We start from the raw sequence: 28,000 nt of genomic DNA, 5'->3' as shown, positions 1-28,000 counted from the left end.
ATCTAATGTAAGAGGAAGATAAGAGCATGCTTTAAAGGGCATCGAAGGAAATAATTTTAAATGAATCTGGAGACATCTATTTGCAGAATGAAAGAGAAAAGCAGTGAAAAACACAGATAAGAATGGAAGAAGTAGGATGGGAAAACTAACAAAAATCACAAAAGTACAAGATGAAAGAAAATAAATGAATAGCTACGCAGAACTACAATTTATCCAGTATTCAAAGGCTTTCCCTGATTCTGCTTCTTACACATTCTGTTTCATTTAGTCTAACCCCACTGCTAAAGTAATGAATTCTATAGGGGTTTAAGGTACACAAACCAGGAGTCACCAGCCAACACATTCAGATTAGCTAAGGAGTTATTCCTCCAAATAAGAGGCTGATATTCCAACAACCTGAGAACACGCCATATTTTGGCATACAGGCTAAGCTAAAGCCTCTAGATACTATAATCAGAGTCAAGTTTACCAAAGAAATCAAAGGAGAAAGAAAGTTTTGATGAAAAACTCTACTGTAAGAGCATAACACTATCCATAATTCAAAGAAAAGACTGCAGTATTAAGGTAAGAAGACCAAAAAAAAAAAAAAAAAAAAAAAAACAGCTTCAGAATTATTTTTTGTTTTTTCTACAAAGCACATGGATTAGATTTCTGCTGTGTGCAAACCACTTTTCAGCAGAGACCAACCACACACACCACACTCCCTTTGCTTAGCAAATCACAGAAAACATTTTTAGAAGTGAAATTCCTCTGCTTTCTGACCATTTACTAATTATCACCCCACTACCTCAATCTTCAGCAACATACAACCCAGGCAGCTTTCCAAATTCACTTTCAGGGAGTGAGGTACTTACCATTTCCTGCACTTAGGAAGAAACTTCAGGCCCTGCTTGTGCCACCACAAACATAATGAMGCACTTAATGCAAAACACCTGAGCAGCTCAGCTGCAAAGTGTTGGCAGCATTAGGCACTGCCAGCAAGAGCTAGCCTCATATTCTGTATCCAAGCAGTCTTGTGGATTTGGGATTTAAAATCATTTGAATCCTACTGAAGATGACCTTGTTTATTCAGTTTGCACTCACCTGCAAAGTTTTGCCTGGCTTCAGCACTGTCTCAGACACATGGTAAAAGTGAGTTGCTAGTCAGCTATAATCTCTTGAWTGCAGGTAATGGTTTTGGCAAAATACTTTTCCTTTTGCTGGTATAATAGGATTATTCTTGTTTATAGGCGCATAAAGCCATTCTGTGCTTTCTAATGTTCCACTTAAGAAACAAGAGAATAAATACAAGGCCAGCAGAAATCATGTGTTCATTGCCAAGCTTGACAGCTATGCTGATTTYTTTAAACCTTCCTAAAAACATTATTAGCCTTTTTCTTGAGATTGAATTTATAATCAAGGCTGTAAGGAAATAAATGTTCAATTCTAACTGAATTTCAAAGGGATTTAAGTAACTAAAACTTAGACTTCTGTTTTTTGACACAAGCCAAGTTTTGACATAAACCAAATGGAACAAATTCAGAAACACTGTACTTCTGCACACAGAAGAAACTCCTTTGAATTAGAAAACAGGGAAAAAAGGTCACCTGACTTATTCCTCCTGCCTAACACAGAAAGTAAACTCGGAATCTGAGAGTTCAGTTAAAAAACAAAAAACAAAAAAAAGCGAGAAACATTTCTAAGGTGTTAAGCAACAAATGCCTGACTGCGTGCCTGAAGAGAGAGCTGGTGATGGGTTTAAAAGAAGGTTTCAGTTCACTCCACAGCAGGCTAGATATACGCCACTGAAGCCTTTGGGAGACTGCACAGCTACTGATGACTCTAATTTCCATACGAGACATTTCTTCTTCTGTTTAAACTGAAGACAAGACAAAAATACACGATATTCACTGCAGGGATAAGATATATTTATTTATTACAAAGAAGTTCATGATAGGCTTTAACCTGTGGGATATGTTGTCTTCTCAGGAGAACTCATTTTGAAGTTTAAAAGAGAAYGCTGGAAAAATATCACATTGGAAACCGTGGGAATTAAAAATCCTCAAATGTCTTGTTATAAAAAATCTGGAAAATTCTTGCTTGTTCCCCTAACAATTCTGTGTATCTGCAACTTTTCAAGCTTCATGCTTTGTCAGGAGCTGTTCAGCCTTCTCCAGGAAGACAGACCTTAATGCCACCCTTATGGCTATGCCTCTAGGGTTTATCTTTTCTTGATCTCTAAGAAATGTAGCTCTGGATAAATAAGCTCTGAAACAGGGAAAAATACAGCTCGCTAATTAGGCATGGTCCCCAGATGCAGAAGCAGGGCTAATCTCCCTCTGCATCACTGCCCAGGAGCAGCTCGTTAGGAGGCTCGGGGTAATTCTGTGCGGCGCTGCCCCGCGCATCTGTGCATGCCCGYGTCCCCCTTCCAAACGAACCCAGAGGGAAGACAGAAGGGAAGGAAGGAGACACAGAAACTTCCTTATATCCCTCAACTTTGTCAGTTCTATCTAGCCACATCAGCGCTTCCAATCCCTATGAAACCATCATTCTTATCCTTAAAGTAAYTGTACTTCACACTTGCATAATTAAGAGCCAAAACGTGGCTTTTTTAATATTGGTGCACACTGCATTCCCTTCTTAATTCACAAATCTGCTCTCAGTATTGCCTATATTGCTGAACTGACATCACTTTCCTTCAGTTACAAAAGCAAGCTCCTAGATCACCCAAACAAAACCCCTGCTGACTATATAATTCGATTTAATCATAATAAACGTGGCATTTCTAGATTCCTTTGAAAGGAAAAGCCTCACGGGCTAAGGGTTTTGGTTCTTTTCCTGACAGTGATCCACGATGTGAGGACCCACAGACAAGCAACCCCTGCGAGTACCACTACGGCTAAAGACCCCAAGCGTAAGAGCCACACGAAGGCAAAATGAGACAGCGTACTTGAACAACCCTTTGCCTTTAGTTTTCTAGCTTCCTTCTGTTGTACAGGTTCTGGGTAATTTTTGCGAAACACAGTTTTGCATGGAAAGAAAAAGAAGATGAGAATAGTCTGAAACAATGTGAGAGAAAGCAAAAGAAGAGATTCTGCAGCGAAGAGATTCTGCAGCAAAGAAATTTAAGGAGAAAAAAACCCCAAAGAATTAGCCTTTTCTTTCACCTTTCCATGAAGATTATTAAAATAGATACCCAAAAAGTTGGATGAACAGTATTTCCTCAAGTTTGACTTCCGAGGTCAGTATTTTGCAGGGATGAATCTTGTTATTTTGCATCTTGTGTGTTTTGCTGTCAACAGAAACACCTGTTGCGATTGTGCATATGAGAATTTAAGACAATATTACACTTAACATTGCCAAATGTTAAAGGCCAGAATAAGCAGCTATGCAAATAAGACAGAAGCTATCCATTCTGCTTCAGTTTTTACCTGATTTCCACTCCCAGTAAGGGTCCCGCAGGACCGGCTCCCCTTCTCCTGTTTTCTTAAACCTTGGTCCTGATGCACTAACTCAAGATTTTCACCCACTGGAAAACACTGGCTTCACGAGATGAGTGAATTTTCCTTGCTGCTGCATTTAAATCCACGCTGGATTTCTAGTCTTTCAAAACGATCTCATAGAGCAGACAAATGGAGAGGAACGGTGAGACAGCCTAGCCCAGAGCTATCAGAACGCATCCYTATCCTGTCAAACATCTTCCAGTGCTGGTTTTTATATAGTTTCAACGGGATAGTTTAAAGTGAAATAGTAAATTACAGTTCAAGTTGATTAACTAGAGGATATTYTCACTTCTAAGGAGTTTGCTTGTTTGCTATTTTTCTCCTTTAGTTTTACCCCTCCTTTTAATTCAGTTTCTTACCTTTTAYTTTTCTTATATACTTACATCTTCCACACTCTTCTTGCTACACTTCTCTAATTATTGTTTAATAGCCACTTTACACATATTTAGGCTTTTAGTACWTTTGTCATTCATCAAGGATAAAATATTGCAAGAATTTAATCCATTTCTCGACTGTCACTTTAAACCTGCTAGGAATGCTATTACTTAGCTAATCATACCGCTCTCTGTATCACATACCTACATCTGTATCAGAATTTTAACTAAATGGTAGGGCCGAAYATCCACGCTCATTAGCAGACACAGGTATTCAGCTCGACTTAGCACAGAGGCCACAGCCAAACGGCAACACGTAAGAGGAATCAGATGGGAGAGAATTATAGCAGTCGCAAAATGATCCGGTATTTGGTATTTCAGTTTCCTTGTGCGGTACCGGCTCTCCGGGAGGATTTGTCTTCCATTACCRCTGGAAGGAGAATATGGACCGCTGGGAGGTCAGAAGCAAGAGCAGTTCGGCGTGCAAGAGCTGAAGAGCAAATACTGTAGCAGTAAAAACACGGGACCTCAGTGAAGAGAGCCGGGTTGTAATTAGGAAAATGCACGGGAATTGGCACGCTGAGGAACATGGGTTTCCTAGGTTACGTTCCTTCCTGCGCCATTTCCCAGGCCACCTGGAGCACTTAGGCTGGATGCAGAAACACTGCAGTGCTACGGGCTGCGATGCTTAACTCTAACCCCCAGGTTCGCTGTTCAGCTTAAAAGAAGTTATGTGCTTTCAACRCGATCCAAACTAACCCGTACATGGTGGAGGGGGCGTCTCAAACTGGCAGCTCTCAGAAACACAAACCAAAATCCCACCAGCCCCCCTGCAGGTCCTTGCGCAGCCCCACGACATGGTCAACGCATGGAAGCAGGCGATGGTGGGATATAAAGCATGAGCAGACCCATGAATCTTCCTGGATTAAGCGCCATCACTCTACTGGTAGAAAATAACCTCTAGCCGGTAAACCACAGCATCTTCTCCCTCCCATTTGCCATCTTTGGCAGTTGGTCCTATTTTCTGCAATAAAGAATGACTTCATCAGCCGTATTAACTACAGAGGCCCCAGGCAGAACAACCCCTGCCCTGACAGTTCAGCGTACTCTCCACTGCCTTCTGCACGTGGACACCTCCTCCGCTTGGACAGGAACCAGGGGCCACCACCAAACCCCCGTGACCACAGCCCCTCCATCTGTCAGGCTGTGCCGTCTCTGCTCGTGCGGCTGTGTGGCAACAATAAACCTTAACTCATAAAAAACCCTCTGCCAAAAAGGTTTGGCTTAGGGGGTTATTCAACCTTTAGAGGAGCACGGGAGAGGTGATAATGTTACARTATTCATAACAACCTATTTACAACATGTGCAGGTCATTAAAATGTCCAGTATTGCAACAATTATTAATATTTATGTGGTRGTATAATGTTGTTTAATGTATTTACTATTATTCACTCTTTCATTAATCTCTTGTGCAAGGCTCTTAAAGTATAAGCATGTAAACTACTCCTGCAATTAAAGCCCCATTAATCAACAAAGGAACCATAATTGCATTAAGATGCCGGCACKGAGTTTCCTGTTCGAAGAGGAAGGGGGTGTGGTATGGAGGAAAAAACAAAAGCAAAACAAAAATAATCAGGAAAAGAGAATTATCTACAAGAAGGGCTCTTTATGAACAATGCTCTGTGAAACAGCAGAGGAAAATTCCCTGCCAAAAGCTCTGTTCAGACAAAAACTCTAATTCTCTGCTTTTGGCTGCAAGGCCTCCATGGGCTTTTCACAGCTGGGCTGCCACAGCCTAATCATGATTCATGAGCCAAGACTACTCCTGCTCTGCGCTCGCCCTACTGACGCCATCCCCTAATTAGCAGGCAGCAAAAAGTAATCCTGCTCTCTCCACCCTTGTGTAAAAGATGGCCCAAGTAACACAATAATGCAACGCTCTCCACGGCACCTTCCAGGCAAGCCCCTAGAAACAGGTTTGCAACTTAACAAGATCTGTTTGCTGTGGACCAGGATGAACTTCCCTCCGAGCCTGGAATGAAAGCCCTCTTGGAAAGGCACAGAAATGAAGGGGGAAAGCAGGTCAGCAACCGCTGGCGTTGAGAGGAGTCCAGAGCGTACGGCTGGTGGGAAGCTCTTACGAATACCTTATTCGAGAATCCACATTTCCAAACCGAGGACAATTACATGTGCATTGCCTGGGTTACGTACAAATCGAAAGCCTCACGTTCCCTGATTCTAGTTACATCCCAGCACTGAGGATGGAAGGAAGGGTTAAGGAGCCATGCTAGATGCACTTCCGACCTAGGATTTTGGATCAAGTGTTTGCTAGGGCATATGCATGGCATTTTTCTATACATCTACCACAAAACTGGTGGAATTGATTGCTACCAAAATAATAGCTTTTATCTTTTTCACAGCTATTGCTTTTTCTAGAGGGGGAAGTCAAGGCAAAATCTCTAACGGCCTCTCTCAGAGGTTACACTTTCAACAGTGTTATTACAGAACACAGTCTTGTTTTGTCTCATCTCTGAATTTCCTTTTTTATTTTATTTTGGGCTTAAACAATGCAGGGAGGTTGAGCTAGTAGGCCAATAAGGGACTGGATGGACAGACCTCCAAAATTCCTCTCCAGTACAGCCACGTCAGCTAGCTGGGCTGTGCAGGAACTGTAACCTGCTTCTAGTCACTGCCTGTTTATCTAGAAAGTGATTAGCAAAAGGCATTAAAAAAAAAAAACTTTGTAAATAAAATTACTTATATAAATTTGCTGTAAGATTAATTTATTTTGCAACTGTGGTGTGTAATAAAAAGCATTGCTACACGCCGAATACCTGGTGGGCATGTCACTGCCGATCACGGYGACAGGCACCTCGGCTGCGATAGAGAACATATTGTAATCGCCTATCGAGGCAGCGTTCACAAACATCAGGATGCCACACAGTGATTAATGTCTAGGGCTTTTTTGGCTCCATTCGATAAGGAAATCGTCCAGCCTCCAGCTGTTAACATTTCTGTGCCACTGGCTTAGAATATTAACTATTTATTAGGCAGCTTCAACAAGATGCAGTACATGAATAAATTTGGAGGACAGGTATAGCTTAGAAAGGATTTGAAACCATGACCTCCAGAGATGCTAACAGATATTCCTGGTACTCTGAAAGCCACTGTCTTCTCTTGTATCATTGTATTTTGTTATCCCTTATACTGCTTTGCTAATAGCTTAATTATATAAAGGCTGGATTGTTTTACTAATAGTGTTTACAGAAAAGGATTCCATTTGAAGAGGACAAATGGCTTAATTAGACTGAAGTGCAACAATTTCTTCCACTGTCTGAATAAATCCTAGTGAAACTGTAAAAAAATACTTTAATTCACGAACTTTGGACAGACGTTTCTGTATGGAAGAGAAATGGTCAGCTTAAAATAACAGAACACTAGCTTTTCTTCTTCCCGGGTCAACTTCATGGGTTAAAACTCAGCTATTTTTAGAAAATCTTTTTATATATAACACATACGTTTTTAATAAAACTACAGTCTGCTTTTCGTGCTGATACACACATGAAGAAGAGCACAGCATCAGAAGACAGACGAAAAGCACTTTGCACAAGCGTGGCAGTCTCCGAGATGCAAAACACGACCAGCGATCTGCACCCGGTGGAAGACTGCTTCAGGGGATTAGCAAGGAGGAAAAAAGAAAACCACTTCTAAGCCGCTGGTTCAAACACAGCCCAACTGGCAGCGGCAAGGAGCCATTACCTGCCGCCAGTCTCTGTGCAAAGAGTTTATCATGGCAGTTTAATTTTCCATGGACAATTAGCAACATTACTAAGAACTCCGCCACTTCTGTTGGCTGCTTGGGCGGAGAGGCAAGCAGGAGGAGGGGGGCCCTATTCGAATGAGACCAGCAAGTCCCCTCTAAAGGTGACTCTTCCATGACCAAAACCCTTTGACAGGGGAGAACGAGGGAACTTGCACTGCCACTGCCTATCTTGGATCTGTACCGTATTTTTTATTAATATAAGACAGCTTTGCAGAGTCATTAAACCAGTACCGTTCTAATTATGCACTAGTGATTAAGCAGATGTGACATTGAGCGGGGAAAGCGTTTGATTAACGATCCAGGTGTCTAACTTTGGACGAAGCACATTTAGCAGCGTGAATTTGGGGACAACGGAGCTCAGAAGAATAGAACAGCTTCTGCGTTCAGCCTCTGTAACGCGAGGATCCCCTGCCAGGATTGCTGGCCACCCTCTCAACAGAGACAGGCACTCGGGCACAGCAACGTTCTCCATTGCTCTCTCCCCCAAATACGTGCCAGCAATCTCMCTGAGATTTCTGCTCTGTTTGCAGCTTTTTATTCTAATTCCRTGTGAACCATTGTGGTGGAAATTCACTTTATTTACCTCTAGCACTCTTAGGTTTTGTCTGTGCCATGGTATGGTACGGGGAGGAGCTCCTCAGGAAAACGGCACGCCTGTTATTAAATGGTTGCTTGAACGTTATCCATCTTGGATCAGTCTCCCACACCGAATGAAGAGTAGTAGGCTGGTATCTCTGTCAGTCTGCGTGACTTATGGATGAATCAGTTACTTTTAAAGAAAGCCCAGAGAGGAACKTTCCTTACAGAGGATACACTTACAGTATGAAGCAGCCTGTCCACACCGATCCATCATTACTTGGCACGACTGGTTGAGCATAATGGCCCGAATAGCTTGTCCCGCTGCCATCGCGCTTGACATCACGTGGGCCGAACACTCACAGCCAAAAGGCTACGAATTCATCTATGAGGAAGCTCAAGCCTGGTCATTTAAACTCAAGTTTTATAGCCAGGAATGTCCAAATAGCTGCTCRCATTCAAGTTGCACACTAAAGATAACCCGTAGGTCTGACAAGGTTAATCCTCTGCTTAGCGGCACACACGTGCGCCCACATACCCATGCACACGCACACAAAAGGACAAGCGGGAAAATGCTTGTGCAATGCTCTGTGGTTTGCACTTCATAGAAATTCACCTTTTCACCCACTCTTAATTGGGTCTGTGTCTTCTAGGGGTTGGAGGTACAGTGAGGCGCATCCCGGCAGACGGGAGCGCTCGGCTCACGGGAGGGGAAGCTCCCAGAAACGCCCATGAAATACAGTTCTGCTCTCCCTTCTCCTTTGCTTCATCTTGACACTGGATTGGGAAGTCAGCATCAAGTTCACTCCTCTGACCTTCTGCTCTCTTTCTAGTTTCTAGGAGTTAGAAGAAAAGATCACCAGGGGCTTAATGCTTTGAAATGAGGGATCCGTATCAGCAAGGGCCAGGAACAGACCAGGAACAAAATCACCCTTTGCCAGAGACCTCTGCTGAAAAGGAACCCTCGGTTTGTTCTACAGGTGCAAAGGATTTTAGTAAGTTGAAAATACCGGGATTAACAGTAACAGCCAGAGGTCTGTACAGTATACTTACAAGGAAAGATAGATGAGCAGCATTTATGCTACAAAACCCTGATAAATGACAATCACAGGATAGGATATAAGAAGATTCACTGAGAACAACAGCACTAAGCAAAACAAGCAAAAGCATAGACTAAGWATTAAAACATTTCTTAGCAATTACTGCTAGTCAGTAACATATGAACACTGCACACTTACAAACCATTTACTGGTCAAGAGGCATAATCCCTTACCATCTAGTTTGCCATTAAAGCACAAAAGAACAGGTAAACAGGAAATCAGTAGACCTAGAAGATATATTTTTCTTTATATATTTAATTGCTTAGTTTTTTAAAGGAAAGTCTTAATACAATTTTGAACACTCTTGCCCATTTCATCACTTTCTCCTCCTTTGATCTGTTGAAATGCTACAATTTTGATTAAAATATGGAAAATCGCTCAACATTTTGAATAGCATCCCCCCATTTTATGAAATCTTATTATAACAGACATCAGCTGGATTCACTAGCACATATGCCAGGAATGAGCCTTCAAATGGCCTGAACAAAGCATGGACTATTGCCAACAATATATCCTCCAACATTTTGGTTATTTACAGGTAGGTTGAATAAAATGACAAATAACTTCAGCTGGAAATATTGCACTGACAGAGGAATGGATTATACTTTCCATTTATATATAATCTATTCTAGGTTATAAACATATTTTCTGTATTATACTCTGTCTCTGCTGTTACAGGAAAAAATGTTAGCAGACTTCTACTGAGAAGTGACATATTTTAAATGAGTAAATAATATATATTACTTACAAAAGTTGTATTTTCCAATAATAATGTAGTTGTATTTGTTTCTACATTCAGTTCAATAACATGTCCATTCCTATTTTTATACACCAGTTCTGTATCTGCAACAACAAAGGCATTGACAGTTAGCAAATACATTGAGTATTTAATACAACACCTGTAGAAAAAAACAGCACATTAAAGTAGCTTTATTAAAATGAGCAGAAAGGACTGAGAGAAGAATTGTGCCCGTAATATCCAGTTTTATTGATTAACCTCAAGAGCATCAAAAATACCAGTTTGTGTCCTACAGCACGTTCACCTCACTCAAAAATAGGATCGCATTTAAACGGGAACATTTTATGTGGCAAGAGCATACTCAATGGGATTGCCGCGAGCAAAGGGACATCCTGAACCTCAAAACTCTCCCGCGGCGTATCACTCTGTCACGCTGAGACCTCAGGGTCCAAGCATACCTGCTACGAGAAAGCGCTGCTAGCCAAGCAGAAGGCTTTTGCTGGACACCCATGTTCACGCATCTCCTTAGGAATGCTTCTAACAACACACCAGTACCAGTCTGTAGCTCTGGAAACCGAATGGATACAGGTAGGTACCAACTGTATCTTCAGACAGTCTGTGTAGTGTGTGGTTAGTGCTGTACCAGGGAATGCTGTACAGCCCGTTAAAATGCGTTACGTTAATAAAGAAGGATTAAAGCTAAATAGACCTATTTGGGAAGCACTTAAAACTCTGCAGGATGAATTCTGTCACGTTTTTTTTGCCTTCCACCGCTTACCTAATTCATACGTTTCCATAACAAAAATAGAACAAAAAATACATTGGAACTAAAGCAAAAATACAAATTATAAAATTAATTGCGGTTCTTGTGAAAAGGACCTTCTCTCTGTTTGTACCAATATYTTTACCAAGAAACACACAACAAATACATAAGCCTCAGTTCAACAAAACATTTCGGTTCCAAATGTCCCACTATTTCTAATAAGAGATTGAGCACTGATTCTTGGTTTTATTTAAAACCAGGTTAGAGAGCTATATTTAATCAAGTGAAACTATTTTGTTATAAAAAGCCGGAAAGCATAAAGAAAGTTCTGAATTAAGCCTAAAGGAAACACAAAAGAACTTCACTCATCCCCAGAAATTCATTGCAGATCCCTGAATTTCATGAAGTAGCAAGCAAACAGAGAAAGAGAAAAAGGTTATGCTACCATAAAATATGCTTCACTTAGAAAAATGTAGCTAAATTTTAATAAACTACACAGAAATTCTGGATATATAGCACTAGTGAATATCTCCTGGTATATTCTGTACAATTAATGAAGCTTCATTTCAACATTACTAAGCTATTTTAGACCTTGGCTAAGAAGGGGGGGTGGGATTGATGAATTTGGGATAGGATTATTGGATCTGTWGTCTAAGAAGGAAAATTAGTAAAACAGTGAAGGGAATTAAAAGCTTTTTTTTTTAAAAAAAAAAAAAAGATGTCAACATCCATTTTGAATAGAAAGAGAAAACACTTTCTAGAAAGTTATTTTGCTTTCGGGTAACTGACTGCTACAAGACATCATTAATGTTTTTGCAACTAACTTATAAAGAAGTCTCATCCCAGTCAATAGCTTGCTGTGTGATGAAGAACTCTTCTCAGGCTGGATAATGGGTGGTTAGCTGATGGCCACTAGGCACAACGGTATTTTTTTTACTGATAGCTCTGAAGTAAGTGCTATAAACATACATTTTTGTTTCAATTTTGTGTTGTCTAGAGTAAGCAATTTCTTAACATTGTCCACTCATACACCTGATCGATTTATTTTATTTTATTATCTTGGCACCTTTCCCCCAGGGATGATCAGGGTTGTCTGACACTTCACACACTGATTCACCAAACTAGAGCTCCTGCTCCAAAGAAATTCTGGTCTAATTTGAAACATGGACAACATACAAACAAGAAAACAACGAAGATGGAAAGTAAGAGTATCACAGAATGGTTGTGGTTGGAAGGAACCTCTGGAGACCATCTAGTCCAACCCCCCAAGTAGTAGTATCACTTTAAAGAACCTTGACTGGGCACAAATCCCAGCTTTAAATGTATGTGGTTAATTTTTAAAGAATGAGTTAGAAAAGATAGAGATCTTCAGTAACTGTGTGTTTCTGGAATTTGGATTGAAGAGCCATGTTTTCCATCCTTTCTGAGGATGTCACTAAAATAGAAAGCATACAAGAAAGGAGAATGTGAGGAAGCTTCTMTCAAGATTACATACTTCCAAGTTAGATGCCCTGGATGATGAACATAAAATAGTCTTTAAAAGAAGTCACAGAAAGACTCCTACTTTTAAGAGTTCTCAAGTTTCTGAAAACTTGGGAAATTCCAGAGCATTGAAGGACTGTAAATATCATCCCGTGCATCTAACGGGTAAAAGATGACTGCTGAGGATCTACAAATAAGTTATCTTGACATCACTCCCAAATAAAATAGTATTACAATAAATCTGGGATTCTACCRACAAAATACTGGCTAGCAATATAATTAATTAATACTCATCAGCATTTTATAGAACATAGATCTTGTCAAACAAAGTCTGACAGAGTTATGTTTGATAGGGGCAACTATGCTGAAACTGTATATTGGGATTTCTTGGAGGCATTTGATTTATTACTCCATGCCATTGTGATCCAGAGCTTACATTACAGAGAATTAACAGGAAACACATTAGGTGGATTAAAAATGGTATTGCTATGAAAAATAATGAGGAAGACAACGTACTCCTACAAAGTGATCTGTCTCACCTGGCTAACTGATCATAACTGTAGATGAGAGATTGTAATTGGAAAGCAGAATGGAGAGAAAGGTTTATGGGCTTATATAAATAAATACTGTACTATGAGCGCTGAAAGCAGTATCATGGCAGAAAGGGTCGAGGCAACTCTTCAGCACAAAAGGATCACCAGTAAAAGCAGCAGGGTGATCTTGCCTCTGCTCACACCACTGGTAAGACTGCCGCTCTTGCAAAAGGCGCAGTTCTTGGAAGGCATGCTGTGAGAAGAACACGAAATGGGTAAACTGGAGTGCTAACAAAGCCTCAGTGCTACTTGGGATCAGAAGGCAAACACTGCAATGCAATGTTGGAATAGCTAAAATTATTCAGGGTAACAAAGAGAAAGTTCAAAGACATCTAGGCCATACATACATAGTTGAGGAAAGGCTGATGACCAGTATGGAGTTTCGGATGCATGGGAGAGTTCAGCAAAGGAGATGACAGAATATTCAGCCACAAGAGTCTCTTCTTTAAAGGTATGCCTTAGACCTTTGCAATGAGAATTAACTTAGGCTGAATGGGAGTAAAGATACAAAAGGTTCACCTGAGATGGCTGCTGTCATCTCTCCTGGCCAGGAAACTGTGGATTTAACTCCCTCTGCTCATTCCCTCATCCCCTTCTGTGATCCGTCCGCAGGAATACAGGATTGTCTGCACTATTTATAACATGATTCATGTCTGTAGCTATGATAAAGCAATTTTATTAAAAATCTCAGACTTTTGTGTTTATTCTTTACTTGCCTGTCTGGGGGATCAAGGGACATTTATTTTTCATTCTGATTCGTAATTCATCTCCTCTTTGTGCCTTCTACTCTACTACAAATTATCAAATATTGATCTCAGGTGTAGACGGGACACTGGGGTTGGTTAGTGCTACAACCTCAAGCTGCGAGTCCTCTTGGACGTATGCCTAGTAGGATGCTCAAAGGTACAGCATGCAAATTCCATGAGTTTCAGAATAATAGTTTTTCCCCAGACAAAAACATGGACTAACACCCTTCCTTCCTCCCGCTGCCTCCGTCTGCAGCACGTGGTTCGGCTCACCCGCTGGGATGGTGCAGGAACAGCTTGCCCAATCTATCCGTCCCACCGCAGGCGTTTCAACAAGCAGTGCCACGCGTCATTCCTGCTCTTGGCCTATGCTGCACGTTTGAGGCTTTTCACCAGGGCTGCTGTATCTAGTTTAACTAAACTCACCGGGTTTGTTAGAAAATGAACTTACAAACTTAATGATTGTCCACATAAGATAACAAACTAGATAATTCAACAGTCACTCCAGTGGCAGACAGACAGACATACAGATAGATGAAGACATGGCAGGTTCAGAGCTGTTATTATGGATAATTATCTTCCAGAAGAATTTATTCCATCTTATTTTCAGCTTATTTCTAAGTCTGACTCTGAGGGAGACTGCCTAGGGGATGTAGAGCTCCATTAGCCGAACCAGCTGCTGAACAGGATCTCTGCAACTTCTCTGGCTGTCACAGAGAAAGCAACAATTAAATGACCAGGTACTTAAAAAAAAAAAAAAAATGCTCTTCTGTGAACATCACAGTATAATAATGTCACCTGGGTCAGCAAAGTAAATATTACATCTGCTCACAGAAATCTGTTAGCTGCAGAACAAATGGTCATTTGTTTTATCATCATGAGGCTAAAATTTCTATATTCATATTACTGTATGTTCTTAAAAGGTAACACTTTTCCTCACTTGGCCTATCTCTGCATGAAGAATTTGGAACACAAATGTTCTGCCACTTCCTTCTACATTTGCACTGAGAGTACCTAGATAAATAGAAAATTTCATATACAAAACAGTTTGGAAATGCTACTTGGTAACCTCTTGCATTCCTGATAAATGGAGCAAACCTTGTTAATGTAAGCAAGACCACTTTACTGTGCACTACAAAAAGTGATATTTTAAAAATTCATATGAAACTACAAGCAGAATAAGCTTTAAAAAGTGATATAAAAACAGGTAATAAAGTACTACATGAYGTCTGATTAAACTCTTGTAGCATTCACAATTCATCATCTATTAATTTCATTACAGTTTTGATACTTTTTCAAGTTTTCCCTCCTTAAGCAACCACAGGTTGTCTGTCTTCCTAATTTTTAATGGTATTTTTTCCCTTTTCCTTTGCAGACTCTACACAGATTTCCCATTACCTAGTAGCAATTCATGCATACATGTAAAATAAAAGAAATACACATACACACACAAATACACTCTGGTTCTATCAGGAGATAATCCYTACTCTTTCTATAACAGCTCTGGAATCTCTTTCTTAATTCAGCCTAAAAGACCCTGGAACTTCTCAATCTTCCTCTCGGGTGTTTCCAGGAGTGTGGAGAAGTCCTTCAGAGTATCTTCAGCGCGAAAGAAGGAAACCGATGTGTCAGCTTTGCAGTTCAGCTGCCCTGAGTAATGAAGGAGCTGTCAAGGCTTAAACGGTGCCTAATCCCTTCTYTTCCCACCCAACCTCCACTCTGCAAGAGGCACCGAGGGTCCAGGACCGCCAACAGTGTCCCCACGGCTCCTGCGCTCTGCCGATACGACGAGCGGCATCCCCTTCCCCTGAAGCACTCTTCARTTTGAGTTAGGAAAGAGAAGAGCCTAACTGAAGAGAGATTCTCATTTCTGGTCCTCAAGTATCGCTTAGAGGACATTTCAAAAATACTTGTCTGAAGATCAGTGACAGGTCGCAGCCAACCTACCAGGAAAAGAAACTGTTTTGGGAAACTTCTGCTTCTACTCACAGCTCACGTTTCTAATGGCCAAAGGCAAGACTGACAGCTCAGGCGCTGGTGTCAATGCTGCCTTTAAGAAGAAGTAATAGAAGATGTTCACACAAAATGTGTTTGGTAATTGTATTCATTTGCAAATGAAAGAGATTTTTGGTGATATATAATGCTGCAGACAGAAGAATTTAAACGAATATGAACTATGTGTAGTGAAAACTAACAATCATTGATTCCAGTGCTTATGCTAGAAGAATAGGTTGCACAACATTATAGGGAATAGAGATAAAAAAGGCTTAAATGATTAAATCCATGTAATTTAAATATTTTTGATGCATATAGCAATTACATAGCTATATCCCTCAGTGATACAACTATTACAAAAAATAGTATTTTTATAGTCCCAGATGCTTTTAGTACAAAAAAAGCATTTWATATTAATAGTTTTACTAAGGCCATTGATCACATTTTAGGTTCCTTGACAATTCTGCACAACTTCTTTACTCTCCTTTATTGCACTGACAGTACTCTGCCATGTCCTAAAYGAAACAGAATTTATTTGCAGCACTCATCACTCTGACTAGCCTCACCTGAATTCATACACAGTTACATTATCTACAAAAGTTCACACCCTTTTAATTAAAATAATGTGCTATTTGGGGGAAAAAAAATTGAACTAATCCCACTCTGAATTACAATGCCATCATTAAAAATGAAGCCTTGAACTGCACTAGTGCAAGAATTTGGCCTAGTAACTATACTGCCTTTAACGATTTAGTGCTCTGAAAGCAGGATACTCAACAGCGGTGGGTTTTTTGATGGGTATAATCTCCGATTTCACACATGACTGAACTTAAGCAACTGCTTCTGTAATTTAAATTACACAGACTAGGTTAAAAGGACAARTTCCTATACACTCCAAAGCAAACCTACTGAACTATGGCTAAACTTCCATATTCCAAACATTGAATAATTTACTAATGTTTGGAACTAGCCTCTTTGATCACATCATTGACTACATCTGTAAGGAAGGCTATGAGAATCGTGATCCAGATTGTAACTGTTTTGCCAAATAAATCATGTAATTATTTGAAACAAGATATCAGTCCATTGTKCTGTTTGTAATTCTCTTTTTACTAGTGTTTCCCAAATTAACATTAATTGTTATTTCAACAATTTGAAAAAAAAAAAAAAGATTTACGTGCAGATAGTAATTGCACGTTATTTTACAAGGATACAATTAATATTGAATAGGCCAAGTAGTTCCTCAAATCCTGAACCTTTCCTTGTTTCATTTTACTGATGTATGCCTCTGTTGTGTTAGAAACTGGATTATGCACCAACATTTTCCTGTTCCAAAATGAAAAAGCAATACAGAAGGTAACAGATGGAGCAGATCTAAGAGAGCTGCAGTGCTCTGCCTCAGGTCACACAGGATATCAATAGCAAGATGAGGAACTCCAGTCTCCTGAGTTTTAGTCCACTGCCCGATTCACTTGCATCTCAATACTGAGCCAACATTTTAGTACTTAAAWTTTTTCTTCTTTTATTGGTTGTATCTATGTTTTCTGACCTGTGGATGACACAAAAAGCTTCAGGCTAATGAGCAAATAGATGTAGCAATTCTTCAAAGAACTTAGAGATTCCCCATGTATCAAACTGTTAGGAAGGAGTTACTAACTGCAAATTTCAGCTGGAAGAACCAAGAGAAAACCAGTCAGGTCCTAAATGCAAGTGAACACAGGCGATGGGAAATGTTTCAACCTTTCTGTAGGACTCCAAGTCTGGGCTATGTGACACGAGATCCCAGACTCGTGGGGACATCAGCTTTGAGGCAACRTCCTCTGTGTTGTACAGTAAAGATCCAACAGCTTCAGTAGTAAACRGAGATTCTCAGATAAAACATAAAATCATGAAACTGCCCTGAATGGACTCTGAGAATTTACAAAACCTTAGAGACAATTTTGATGCACTAAAACCACAGGAGTTGGAAGATTCATGAATCTGAGCCTCCAAATATTCTGCTCATGTTGAATTTTAGTCAGGCTAATGTTGCATTGCTTTCAGCAGGTTTATTCTATTGAACATTATTATTCTACTGAATATTATTGTATTATTCTACTCCACTTGCAGTTTTTTTTAACCTAATGTATACATTTCACACTGTACTTTTCCTCCAGACTTTCAGAGTTATCATATTAACCCAACTTTATCAGAAAACAAAAATCTGTCTAGCTTGTAAATCTGTATTTCCACTATGTCTGAGATTACCTTCAATAACCTTTGCAGATGCTAATACTGAGAAGGAGTAATGGAGTCAAAGGAGTCCCCTCCTTTGGGAAAAAAAGATATTTCCTACTAAATTCACATTACTGTTGATGTAAATTTTGTTTACAAAACAAAAGTAWGTTTGTATACTATGTGCTAAATTTGGATTATTTGTTAGTAACAAGGTTTATTTCAATATAACTCCTGATGTAGATTTGTGTGGATCCATCGACTCCCACGGCAACGTGACACTTCCAGCTTGTTAAGAGGTAGCTCAACAGTGTATTAGAAATTATTAATATTGCAACTGAATAGCTGGAAGAAAGGATTGATTTGTAAACCCAGAGCATAGACAGCTAATTCCTGGCTTTGTTTCCTGATTTGTACATAGCACCGTAAATCCTAGCCTAAGACAGTTGCCTAAAAGAGCACAGAAAGCACGAGCCACTGGCACTCTTCAAGCAGCCATGTCCCAACCTCTCCTCCCTCGCAACGACGGACACTGCAGAGATCTGGCGTGCCTTTGGTCCCCCTTGCTCTGGTTATGACACAGAGCAGGGACGGACACCAGCCCGGTGCTTCTGCCTCCCACCGAAGCCCTGGGAGTTTGCGGGCAACCAGCAGTGCCAGCGCTGTGGCAGCTCCACGCAAGGCCACCAGAAACCAAGAACGTCTGAGCKTGGAGGCAGCACCTACCCTGAGAAGTACGGAGACAGAGACATCCAAGCAGTGCTGCATGTCTCTCAGCATCCGAAGCAAGGAGGTTTCAGGGCAGTCCTTGAAAATTACAGATAGTTTTAACCTGAAGACTGTAAACGCTTATAATCCCCTTACTAATTTTCCTATTTAGCCAGTTTTTGTTTGTTTAAATAAAATTCTGCTTTGCAGCACACACAAGCAGTGTCAAGGTCCTTCCTCCCCTTATATTTTACATTTCTTATAAATGAGAACATAAGAGGAGGTTGATACCTTGCTGTCAACACATATGTCAATCAGCCTTTGCTGTATACAATATTATTAGAACTGCAGATGGCATTTCATTAAATTGATTATAGAAAATGCCATGCTAATTAAAATAGAGAATGCTTTCTGATTTAATGAACAGGAGGTGCTAGACAAATCTTTGCCTAATTAAGTGTTTGCTAATTAAATAAAATAGTMATTTAGAAAGATATTACAGATGCAGACAAAATTTCAATATACCATGGACGTCATATTTCASCTGAGCCACATTTCCACAGCTTCTCTAAAAGTTTAGGTTCCTGTTAGCAGCATGTTCATGAAAACGTTTATTTTACCCTACTTTAAAATGTAGCTGTGACATTTTTGGAGAAGGAACCTTTCACTGTCTAGAAGATTCCCTTTTTGAAAAACATTGTTGTAGGCATAGCTATCGCTGTAGAAGCCCAAGAAATAGGCCAACACACATGCCAAAAATCTTCTACTTGCCTTTCCTTCACCCGCCCCAAAATGATTGCAAACTAACCCAGACCAGGCTGGGCTCATGCACCTYGTCCTGCTGGCACGTTAGCTACAGACGCGGCGGCCGCAGAGCCCCGCTAGCATCCTGCTCTACACAAGCCGAGGAGCGCAGCTAAGGAGCTTGACTTCTTAGATACTACGGAGCGCTATTAACAGGAAGGTCCAGCCTGAGCCAGCAGGTCAGACATCATTTGGAGTCATGCTCGGCTCATGCTGGACTTTTAGTGGTCCCACTTACTCTTGTGTCTCAACACACAAAAGTCTTTAACTATCCCAACAGTCACTATTCATTTCAAAAATGATAGTTTTCTATCATGCAATTGCCCAGGATCCTGCATCGTTATTCGAAGCGCTGATGTGCCCAGGCCAGCACTTCAGACGGGACAAGAGGAAGCGACAGCTCTAAAACTTGAACAAAATCTGTTGTGGAGGTGATTTACAAGAAAAAAATACAAATGTGAAATATAGAGTGCAGTTAGTTAAACTAAGCTTTCCAGGAGACCCTGCTATGTAGACAGCTGCACCCTTGCACTGCCACCACTTGCCCAAGCGCTCGTTACCAGCTCTTTACTGGAGATTAACCCAGGAAGAAAAATAGTTAGTGGGAGCTTTGCTTAACCACTTCAGGAAAAAGCAGCTGGGCTAGTTAAAACAGCCTTAACAACAGTCTGCACTGAAGCAATTAGGAAATATTCCCTGCAGAGCCGTGGGAGGCAGTAAGGTRGAGAGTGACCATCAGCTGCAAGTGGTGAAGTCTGTGACCAGCTCAGCTGGAGCTGCAACAACCTGACAGCATGTCTACAGCACCAGCAAGTARTTTCTTCTGTACATGTTGCAGAGATGTAAACGTAACGAAAGGAGCCGAGTTACCCTGCAAAGACACCAAAGATTTGGCTAGATAGTATGAAACACACATAATCACAGAGCATGCAGCTGCACAACGCTCTCAGTGACTTTACCGGGCTCAGACTAGTCTTGCTGACAGATCCAGATGCTCCATCATCCTCACTGTCACAGCAAAACTGAATCATCGCACTCAGGTTTTTCATAGGTATATTTCTGCTCTATGTGCTGCTATCACAACCCAAGTATTTCACCCTGGTGTTTCCGGATGGGGAGTTTTTCCTACAGTCCTCTCTTTCTCCTTGGGAAAGGAGTAAGCAGAGCATCTCTACACGTATCTGCTTGCTCAGAAGACCTCCTGAATCCAGGGTGCCTTAGAAGAGTCTGTCTCATYTTCTCCATTTCAGGAATACACGCAGGTTAATACACGTAGAGCTGAGCTCCAACTTTGTTACATGATCAATTCACCTTGTGAAAGCAAAATATTAACTTACACCATTTATAGAGGTGTCTAATAATTAAGAAAAGTTGAAGAAAAATAGTAGCCAGAAGTATAGGAAGTCTCCTTCACTTTTAGGATAGAGTTAAACAAAGCTTTACAAAAACAAATGAATAAATACAAATAAAAATGCAAAGATCTAATCATGCACTAGCATAAATGGAAAGCAGYTATCTAACTCAACCAGCAATCAGCTGGTGGACAGCACAAAATTCGATTATTTCTGCCATCCCTCCTCTCCCCTTCCCCACTTCACTTTTTTTTTAAATGCGCAAATCTTCATCTGTATTTGTCATAATTGGGAAGAAAATGTTAGCAATACTCATTTCCTGACACAGAGAAAAGCACTGAACATGATTTCATGGTGTTAAAAGGTAGGATAATAGACGTGAATCCATTAGTCTGTTCCAATTTGTCTGAAACTCAATTAACAATAAATCAGCACCATGAAAGAGCAGGAGGAGKGGTATTATTCTTTTTACTATACATTTTTACCTGTTTGTGCCCAAGAAGAAGAATAAAAAGGGGCAGATGCCGTTTGGAGGATTGTGGAGGCAACAGATGGAGGAAGTTTGCTACATCCAGCYTACCTGTCTGCTTGGAAATATTTCTGGGGAGGAATAAACAACCATCCTTGGTCTCTTGAAAAGCACTGAGGAACATTTCCAAGCCCACTTGGCAATGGAGCCAGCTAGCTCTCACCCAAATAACATACATGTCCCTGGCCTACAGAGAAAATTAAGGAACAAATTCTGACTCTCAGTCACACAACCTACCCCAGTCGCATCCCTGGAGAGATAACCAGGTAGCTCAGGACAACAGCGCTTCCCTGAGAGTCTCAGTGGCTGACCTTTCTATGGAGACCACCACGGGGACAGCCAGGCAGGAYGCAAGCATACTCTGTGGGCATGGCCCAGGCTGCGCCGTGTGATCTTGCAGATTATAGAATTCTTGCAGATTATAGAATAAGCAGGGCTGCACTTTGGATAAGAAATTAAAATTTAAAGGTAGGAGGAGTTACGCACTTGTCTACTCCTATATAGTTACAATTCTCAAATAAAACTGAGTGCTTAGCCCGCAGCACAAATGTGAACTTCCCCTGCCTCTCACGCGCTCCCCAGAGCTCAGTGCTCTTCCCACCTCTGCAGCACTCCAGGTGTGACCAGCATTGCACACACAAGCCCAGCAAGTGACAAAATTCAAATTCAAAGGCGATGTACACACGACAGTAAGAGAGCAGCCCCTGGAGCAGCTACGGGCCTGCAGCTCACTTCCCACCCCACTTTATCCCCACCGASGCATCTGAGATAGCCGGTCAGCTGCGGCTGGTGGCCCACCACCTCCTCACGGCACTTAGCCTGCACACTCATAGCCCAAAGGACCTGCAAGGAGCAAGGACAGGGTCAGAAGTGGCCTCAAGGCTGCCCTTAACAAGCTGCAATGTAGCCCTGGACAGTCAGGCAAGAACAGCAGAGCACGTCAAAGGAGAATAAAGCTAAAGGATTTTCGGATTTACATCCGCAGAGAGGATGGCTACTATTTACAGCTCACTAACTAGTCTGCACAGCTTTCCCTGCGTGCGGAATTTGTGCTGGGTGCAGTACAGCCTTCAGAGAACTTCATTTGCAGGGTGTTTATTTGAAATAAAATATACAGAGTACGTGATTGTACAACAGGACCCCCACGCACAAAGTGAGAGCACMGACTGGCCAGAGTTGTTATTTGCTACAGAAAGAGCTTGTAGATGGTTTTCCGGAAAATAAGTATTCTTAGACACTTGAAAGGAGATAAAAACGTATGTATACAATCAAATTAACTTTGTCCAGATCTTACAATATGTCTTATCCAAGACTGGACTATCTGTTAGCAAAGTATCATAACTCTTTAATTTCACTCAGTGAAACTAGAGGAAAATATATTATGTCCCAGAACGAACATTTGTATCCATCCAATTAAACACCAATTTTCAGAGCAAGATGGTGGCAAATAACATTCCAGTTAGTGCTCCAATTTCCTTAATTTTTAATGATTATTCACTTCCTCAGAATAAGCCCTCTACTCTAACGAAAACAGCAATCACCAGATTTACCACACCTGCCCTTCCTATTCTAAAATTGCAACATTAAAAAAAAAAAGATTATATCATTAGCAAAGCACAAACAAACATTAGCAAATCATTAGCAGAACACAAGCAAACTCTCCCCTGAAACCAACAGTTTCATGTCCTAAACCTTGGCCCCTGGTCAATACAGAGAGAGAATAATGAAAGAAAAATAGATCTCTTGAGCATCCTTTGGAGTGCGTTGTCAGCAATTATTATCTCCTGGTGAAAATCACCAGGAGACTATTTAATTCTGTCACGGCTAATTTGAATAGCTCTCTACTGTTTTTCCCACTACTGAGACACTGCAGGTTTTGATCTCCTTTGCAAATGGTCCAGGCTCTTCGGTCATCATCAGAACCAGATGATTTGGTTGTGACAAGAGGCTGCAGAATGTAACATGCAATTAAAACTGTGAGGTATCTATAGAGTCACCTATTTAATATTATTGTGCTTAATTCTGGTAGCAAATATCTGCTGTTAGGTAACAGTAGGAAAACATTCGTTACCTTGGACATTTACTGGAAATTTATTATGAAATTTGCTTATAGCTAACAGTAAGACTTGCATTTTGCAGCTATTAATCCTCTGACACTGACAATGAAATTAAAATTTAAAAAATTTTAAAAATCCAATTTTCCATGATCAGTATCAATATTCAGTAATGATATATCAATTTCATATCAATCAATAGTCAATATCAATATTAAAACCAATATTAATTTSAATAATCAACCAGTTTTCAATAATAATGAAACATATCTGTGTGCAACATAAATGCTTCTTTTTTTCTTTGCCATGGCACTAGGAGAAAAAGATTCAATAACCTGTTACCGTGTGTCCTCTTAGCCCCTTTCAGAAAGATATTTACCGTGCACTTTCATTTCTGTGCACTGAAACCAACAGCTTTGCTAGACAATTTTGTTTGACCACTTCACTCTACTGAGTTAATAAATGCTTTGCTTCACAGTGCCGTGGACCCAGAATTTAGCAGGTGCATCTAAATGTCACAGAATTATGTGATTGACAGGACTTACTTTTTTATTATATGCTACCAAAGGATAAACAAAATATTCTTAGTTATTATTAAAACAAACAAAAGTAGGCAATTTTCTGTTCACACTTAATTATTTAACTTGTGCTTTGCAAAATAGCAGGTGTCTCACTCTGATTTATGAGAAAAACATGTTGATTAAATGAAGATCGTTAGTTCTTGAAAAATATCAGGCAAGCAGAAATACATAAATCACATCAAGGCACTGYTGAGTGATTTAGTTCGTACCCTTTTGTGAACCTTAAATACTAGTCTACATTACACTATTTCTACTGAATATTCACCTAGGCTTTGAATAGGAATCACACACCCAAATGTCACATGTGCCACTAAAAATTCTGCCCAGGAGTACTCAGTCCTGTGMATCTAAGTTTAGTTTATGAAATAAAAGCGCTTAACAGAGTGCTTGCCTTCAGCTGCAGTCATCGKTCCCCAGCACTACTGGAGTCCCCAGGAAATGCCCGTGCTCAGTAATTTGAAAATTAAACGGTGAGTGTTTGGGTCTCTAATCAAGGCGGATACGGAAGCGCAGATTTGGCGCTGGCGTTTGCGAGCGCTGGCAGAAGCTGCGCGGGCGTTCACGCTGCGCGGGCAAGCGCGCGGGTCCGCTGGCGCGGGAACGGCGCGGACGGCACCGCGGAGCGGCACCGTCCCAGCCGCTCCGCAGAGACTGAAGGCAGCTCGAGAAGGTAAAATGTCCTCTAAAAATATATATATATATATATATATCTCCAGGACACCACGGGAAAACTCAGTCCTGTAACTCAAACTCCACCGCAGAGCCCTTCGGCGCGCGGTCTGGAGACCTCCCTGCTCGCGTTTCGGAGCGCTCGCCACCCTGTTTTGTGCGGCTCAGACACCAAGTCTGAGCTCCAAAGGGAAAGAGAAATAAGCAACTAAGTTTCTACCCTAACACTACCTTGACSTGCTGTATTTGACTTCCCTCGAAATTACAAAGGTGACACTTCAGTTAGGGACATCTTGTGCAGCTAATCTATGCAATTAATTTAATTTAAAATCAAACGTAGCTGAACTGCAATATTACAACAAGCAAGCAAGCAAGGGAAGGCTGAAGAATGGCACTCTTCTGTGCAAGGTAACAACTGTTCTTTAATMGTATGAACATCTGGTGGCAATTTGACTGCCTGTTCCCCCCAACAGGAGGAGCACAGACCTGCTCCACGTGCAACATCCAAGCCAAACAACAGGACTTTCCTCCACACTTCAGTCATGCATTAGCTTCAAAGAATAAATATTCAAATTATGACTCCAAACGTAGCCTACTGATTCTTCCTGGGAATTACACRACCTAGCGACTTCAGATCAGATCATTCAGGCAATTCACCTTTGAATTTGCATTTGAATTACTTGCTCCGTTCAGATTAACATTATTATTGACTTTACTATAGACTGCTCATCAAATAGTTGCTGGTTTTCCRTAAGTCAAAGCATAGGTACACTGTCGTATCATCATTTAAACACTAAATTAATTAGTAACTATGTACTTGTTCAGAAACATTTCTAGACTCTTAGGAATTACTCATTTAAAACTTTCACACACCTTTTTGAGAGCTCTTGTACTTCTGCACCCGAAAGGAGAGGTGGCAGGAACACAGTGTACAGAGGGAGCAAGAGAGACAGACAGCAGTGSCAATAACATACTGGGGAGAGGACAGAGATAAAAATAAAAGAATAGATGGAAAGATTTAATGAGGGATGAAAGGTGAAAAAGTATTTATTACCTAGCCGGTGCTCATACTCTATAATAATCAAAATAAACAGATCCAGAATAAGAATCATTATGTCAAGGGGAAATCCTCAACAGAAACATCCTTGCTCTTCCTCCTCTAGCTCCGTTACCAAAGACATGTTACTGGGTATASAGAAGGGCTAATCCAAAAACATTAACTGAAATTAAATGAAATTTGTTTTGGTGTAACTGTTACTTTGGCAGAATTTCCAGATAATACTTCCAATATTTTCATATCTAGACATTCTGCTTTAGAAAAACATTAAGTACTTTCCTAAATGGAAGATGTTAAAATTGTATTTTTTTTTTACTTCATTTGCAGTATTTATTAAACATTTGTTCTGATGTTGAATTTTTCAAACAGATTTTGTCCTTTTATTTTYATTTCACTTGCAATTAAAATAAAGTTCCTGTACTACTGAAATGGAACACAGTTAGAAAATGTTCCCATTTTCCCCAAACGCAAATCACTTTTAGTAGTTCTAAACCTGAACTTTATTCTCGCTTACAGGTTTAAATTGAAGTCACTGCAGGGAAGCCACTTAGCAGTTCCATGTACTAGTCCTCAGTACACGAAGTGGCTTTTGTCTTCCAAATTGTTGTGTATTCAAGCTACGTAAATACTGGACACTCAGGACTTACATCAGTAAATAGAATAAATTGCATTCATTATACACGGTGGATTCAGAGATTTCAAGGCCAGAAGGGCTTATTATGGTCCTCTATCCTGAATTCCTTCAGAGCACGGATGATAGGATTTTAACCTGTAATTCCTGTGTGAAACCTGTAATTTCCCGTTGGGCTATCTTTTCTAAAAGACACGCAGGCTTGATTTAAATACTTCAGTGTAGAATCCAATGTAGCTCTGGATACTATAATAYGAGCTGACACGGAGAAAAGCAAATCCTATCATGATATCATTAATGTATTACCTGAAGACAGATCTTCCCCTACAATAATGTCTTGGGGAACTATCAATAAAAGAAAACCAAATAATTTATACAGTGTAATGTGAGATGAAGTAAGTAAACACGGGGCCTTAGGATCCTTTCTCATTTGTTCTGCTCAAGGACRTCGCTTCACACCATTTCATCCTTCCAAGTCCCAACGCATCAGGGAAGCATTTTGTTATTGGGCTAACAATCCAAAATTTTATATCCAAATTTCTCCAGCATACTGTTAACAGGTTTGCGGGGACTGGCCCTACAGCATGAGTTAAACTGGTGTTTGCTTCAGCACCACCAGTCAAGAGCTCAGCAAACAGCTTCAAGCACCTCCCCGCACCTGCTATGGGAAAGGGCCTCAAGTATCGCCCCTTCAGGCATTATAGCTCCGGTATGGACCCAGATGTCCAGGTYGCTGCTCCAGACACAGCCTGAGAGAGTTTGCGATTCACTAGTTGTAGAAAAGGTGGATTTAGCCAGGAGAGCTGCAACCACTGCAGTGCCTGGCTCTGCATCCAGCTGCGAGCCCCAGGCCAGCCACCATGAGCAACTGCTAATGGCACCGACTGCCTGCGAGAAAGGGATGCTGAAAATAAAAAGTGCCCTGAACTACCTTATAGCCTCCTGTCTCCCATCAAAACAGCCTATAGGAACAACAGAGAAGCCTCCTCCACCACTGGAGATTAAAGGATCCATCGTATTTTATAGCGCATCAGTCACGCTGTGCTTTTCAAGAGGTACCCGTGCCAAAGGCACAGGTATGCACAATGTAGAAAACAGATTTTCGTAATGCACTGGAATTTTTCCTATGCAGAGAGACAGAAAGGGCAGCAAAGCTTGTAAATTTGCATCCATTTTCCCAACATGCTTTTTTAGTCCCAAAATTTTCAGCAGCAATGATGCTCATTTAGTGACACTACCGAAGTTGCTGGGCAAAATATGAGCATTTGGAGATAGCTTGTTATGCCTTGGAAAATACATTTTGGACTTAGGCCATTGGAAATCACAGATAACGAGGTATCTAAAGATAGACCATTCAATCTCAATTATGTAATTAATATGTATACACAAATTTCCGTGCCCTGTACAAATACACACACACATATTCCATCTGCACAGAGCACAAACATTCCTTTCTATGCAAGGAAGTGTGAGAAACAACTAACAATACCAACATTTTTCTTACTGTAACAACACTAATTTCCAGCTTGGACAAAAGAACTGCATTGCATCAACTTTGCCTTCCTCCCTGAAGAGAACCAGCAAACACACAAAGTTTCCTACTCTTGAACTTCACAGAGTGGAAAACAGCTACTCTGGTTGAGAACAGACATCTTGTTCTACCTGGATGCCTAGTTTGGGGCAAGAACGTCCTGTCTTTTACCACTGACTCTAAGAAAGCCTTTT

At 40.7% G+C, this 28,000-nt stretch overlaps 1 protein-coding gene across 1 annotated transcript in view; it reads right to left on the bottom strand.

Moving 5' to 3' along the window:
* Positions 1 to 28,000, bottom strand: part of DPP10 (dipeptidyl peptidase like 10) — a 215,422-nt gene that overhangs the window by 133,231 nt on the left and 54,191 nt on the right. Inside the window, exon 3 of the mRNA XM_085320968.1 lies at positions 10,107 to 10,201. Within this exon, the coding sequence (XP_085177094.1) occupies positions 10,107 to 10,201 (95 nt within the window). The remainder of the gene's footprint in view (positions 1 to 10,106; positions 10,202 to 28,000) is intronic.

This window comes from Rhea americana, unplaced genomic scaffold (assembly GCF_003343005.1).
Source record: "Rhea americana isolate MKP2758 unplaced genomic scaffold, rheAme1 scaffold_67, whole genome shotgun sequence".
In the NCBI taxonomy this organism is placed as follows: domain Eukaryota; kingdom Metazoa; phylum Chordata; class Aves; order Rheiformes; family Rheidae; genus Rhea; species Rhea americana.
This window is presented reverse-complemented; position numbering and strand designations above follow the sequence as displayed.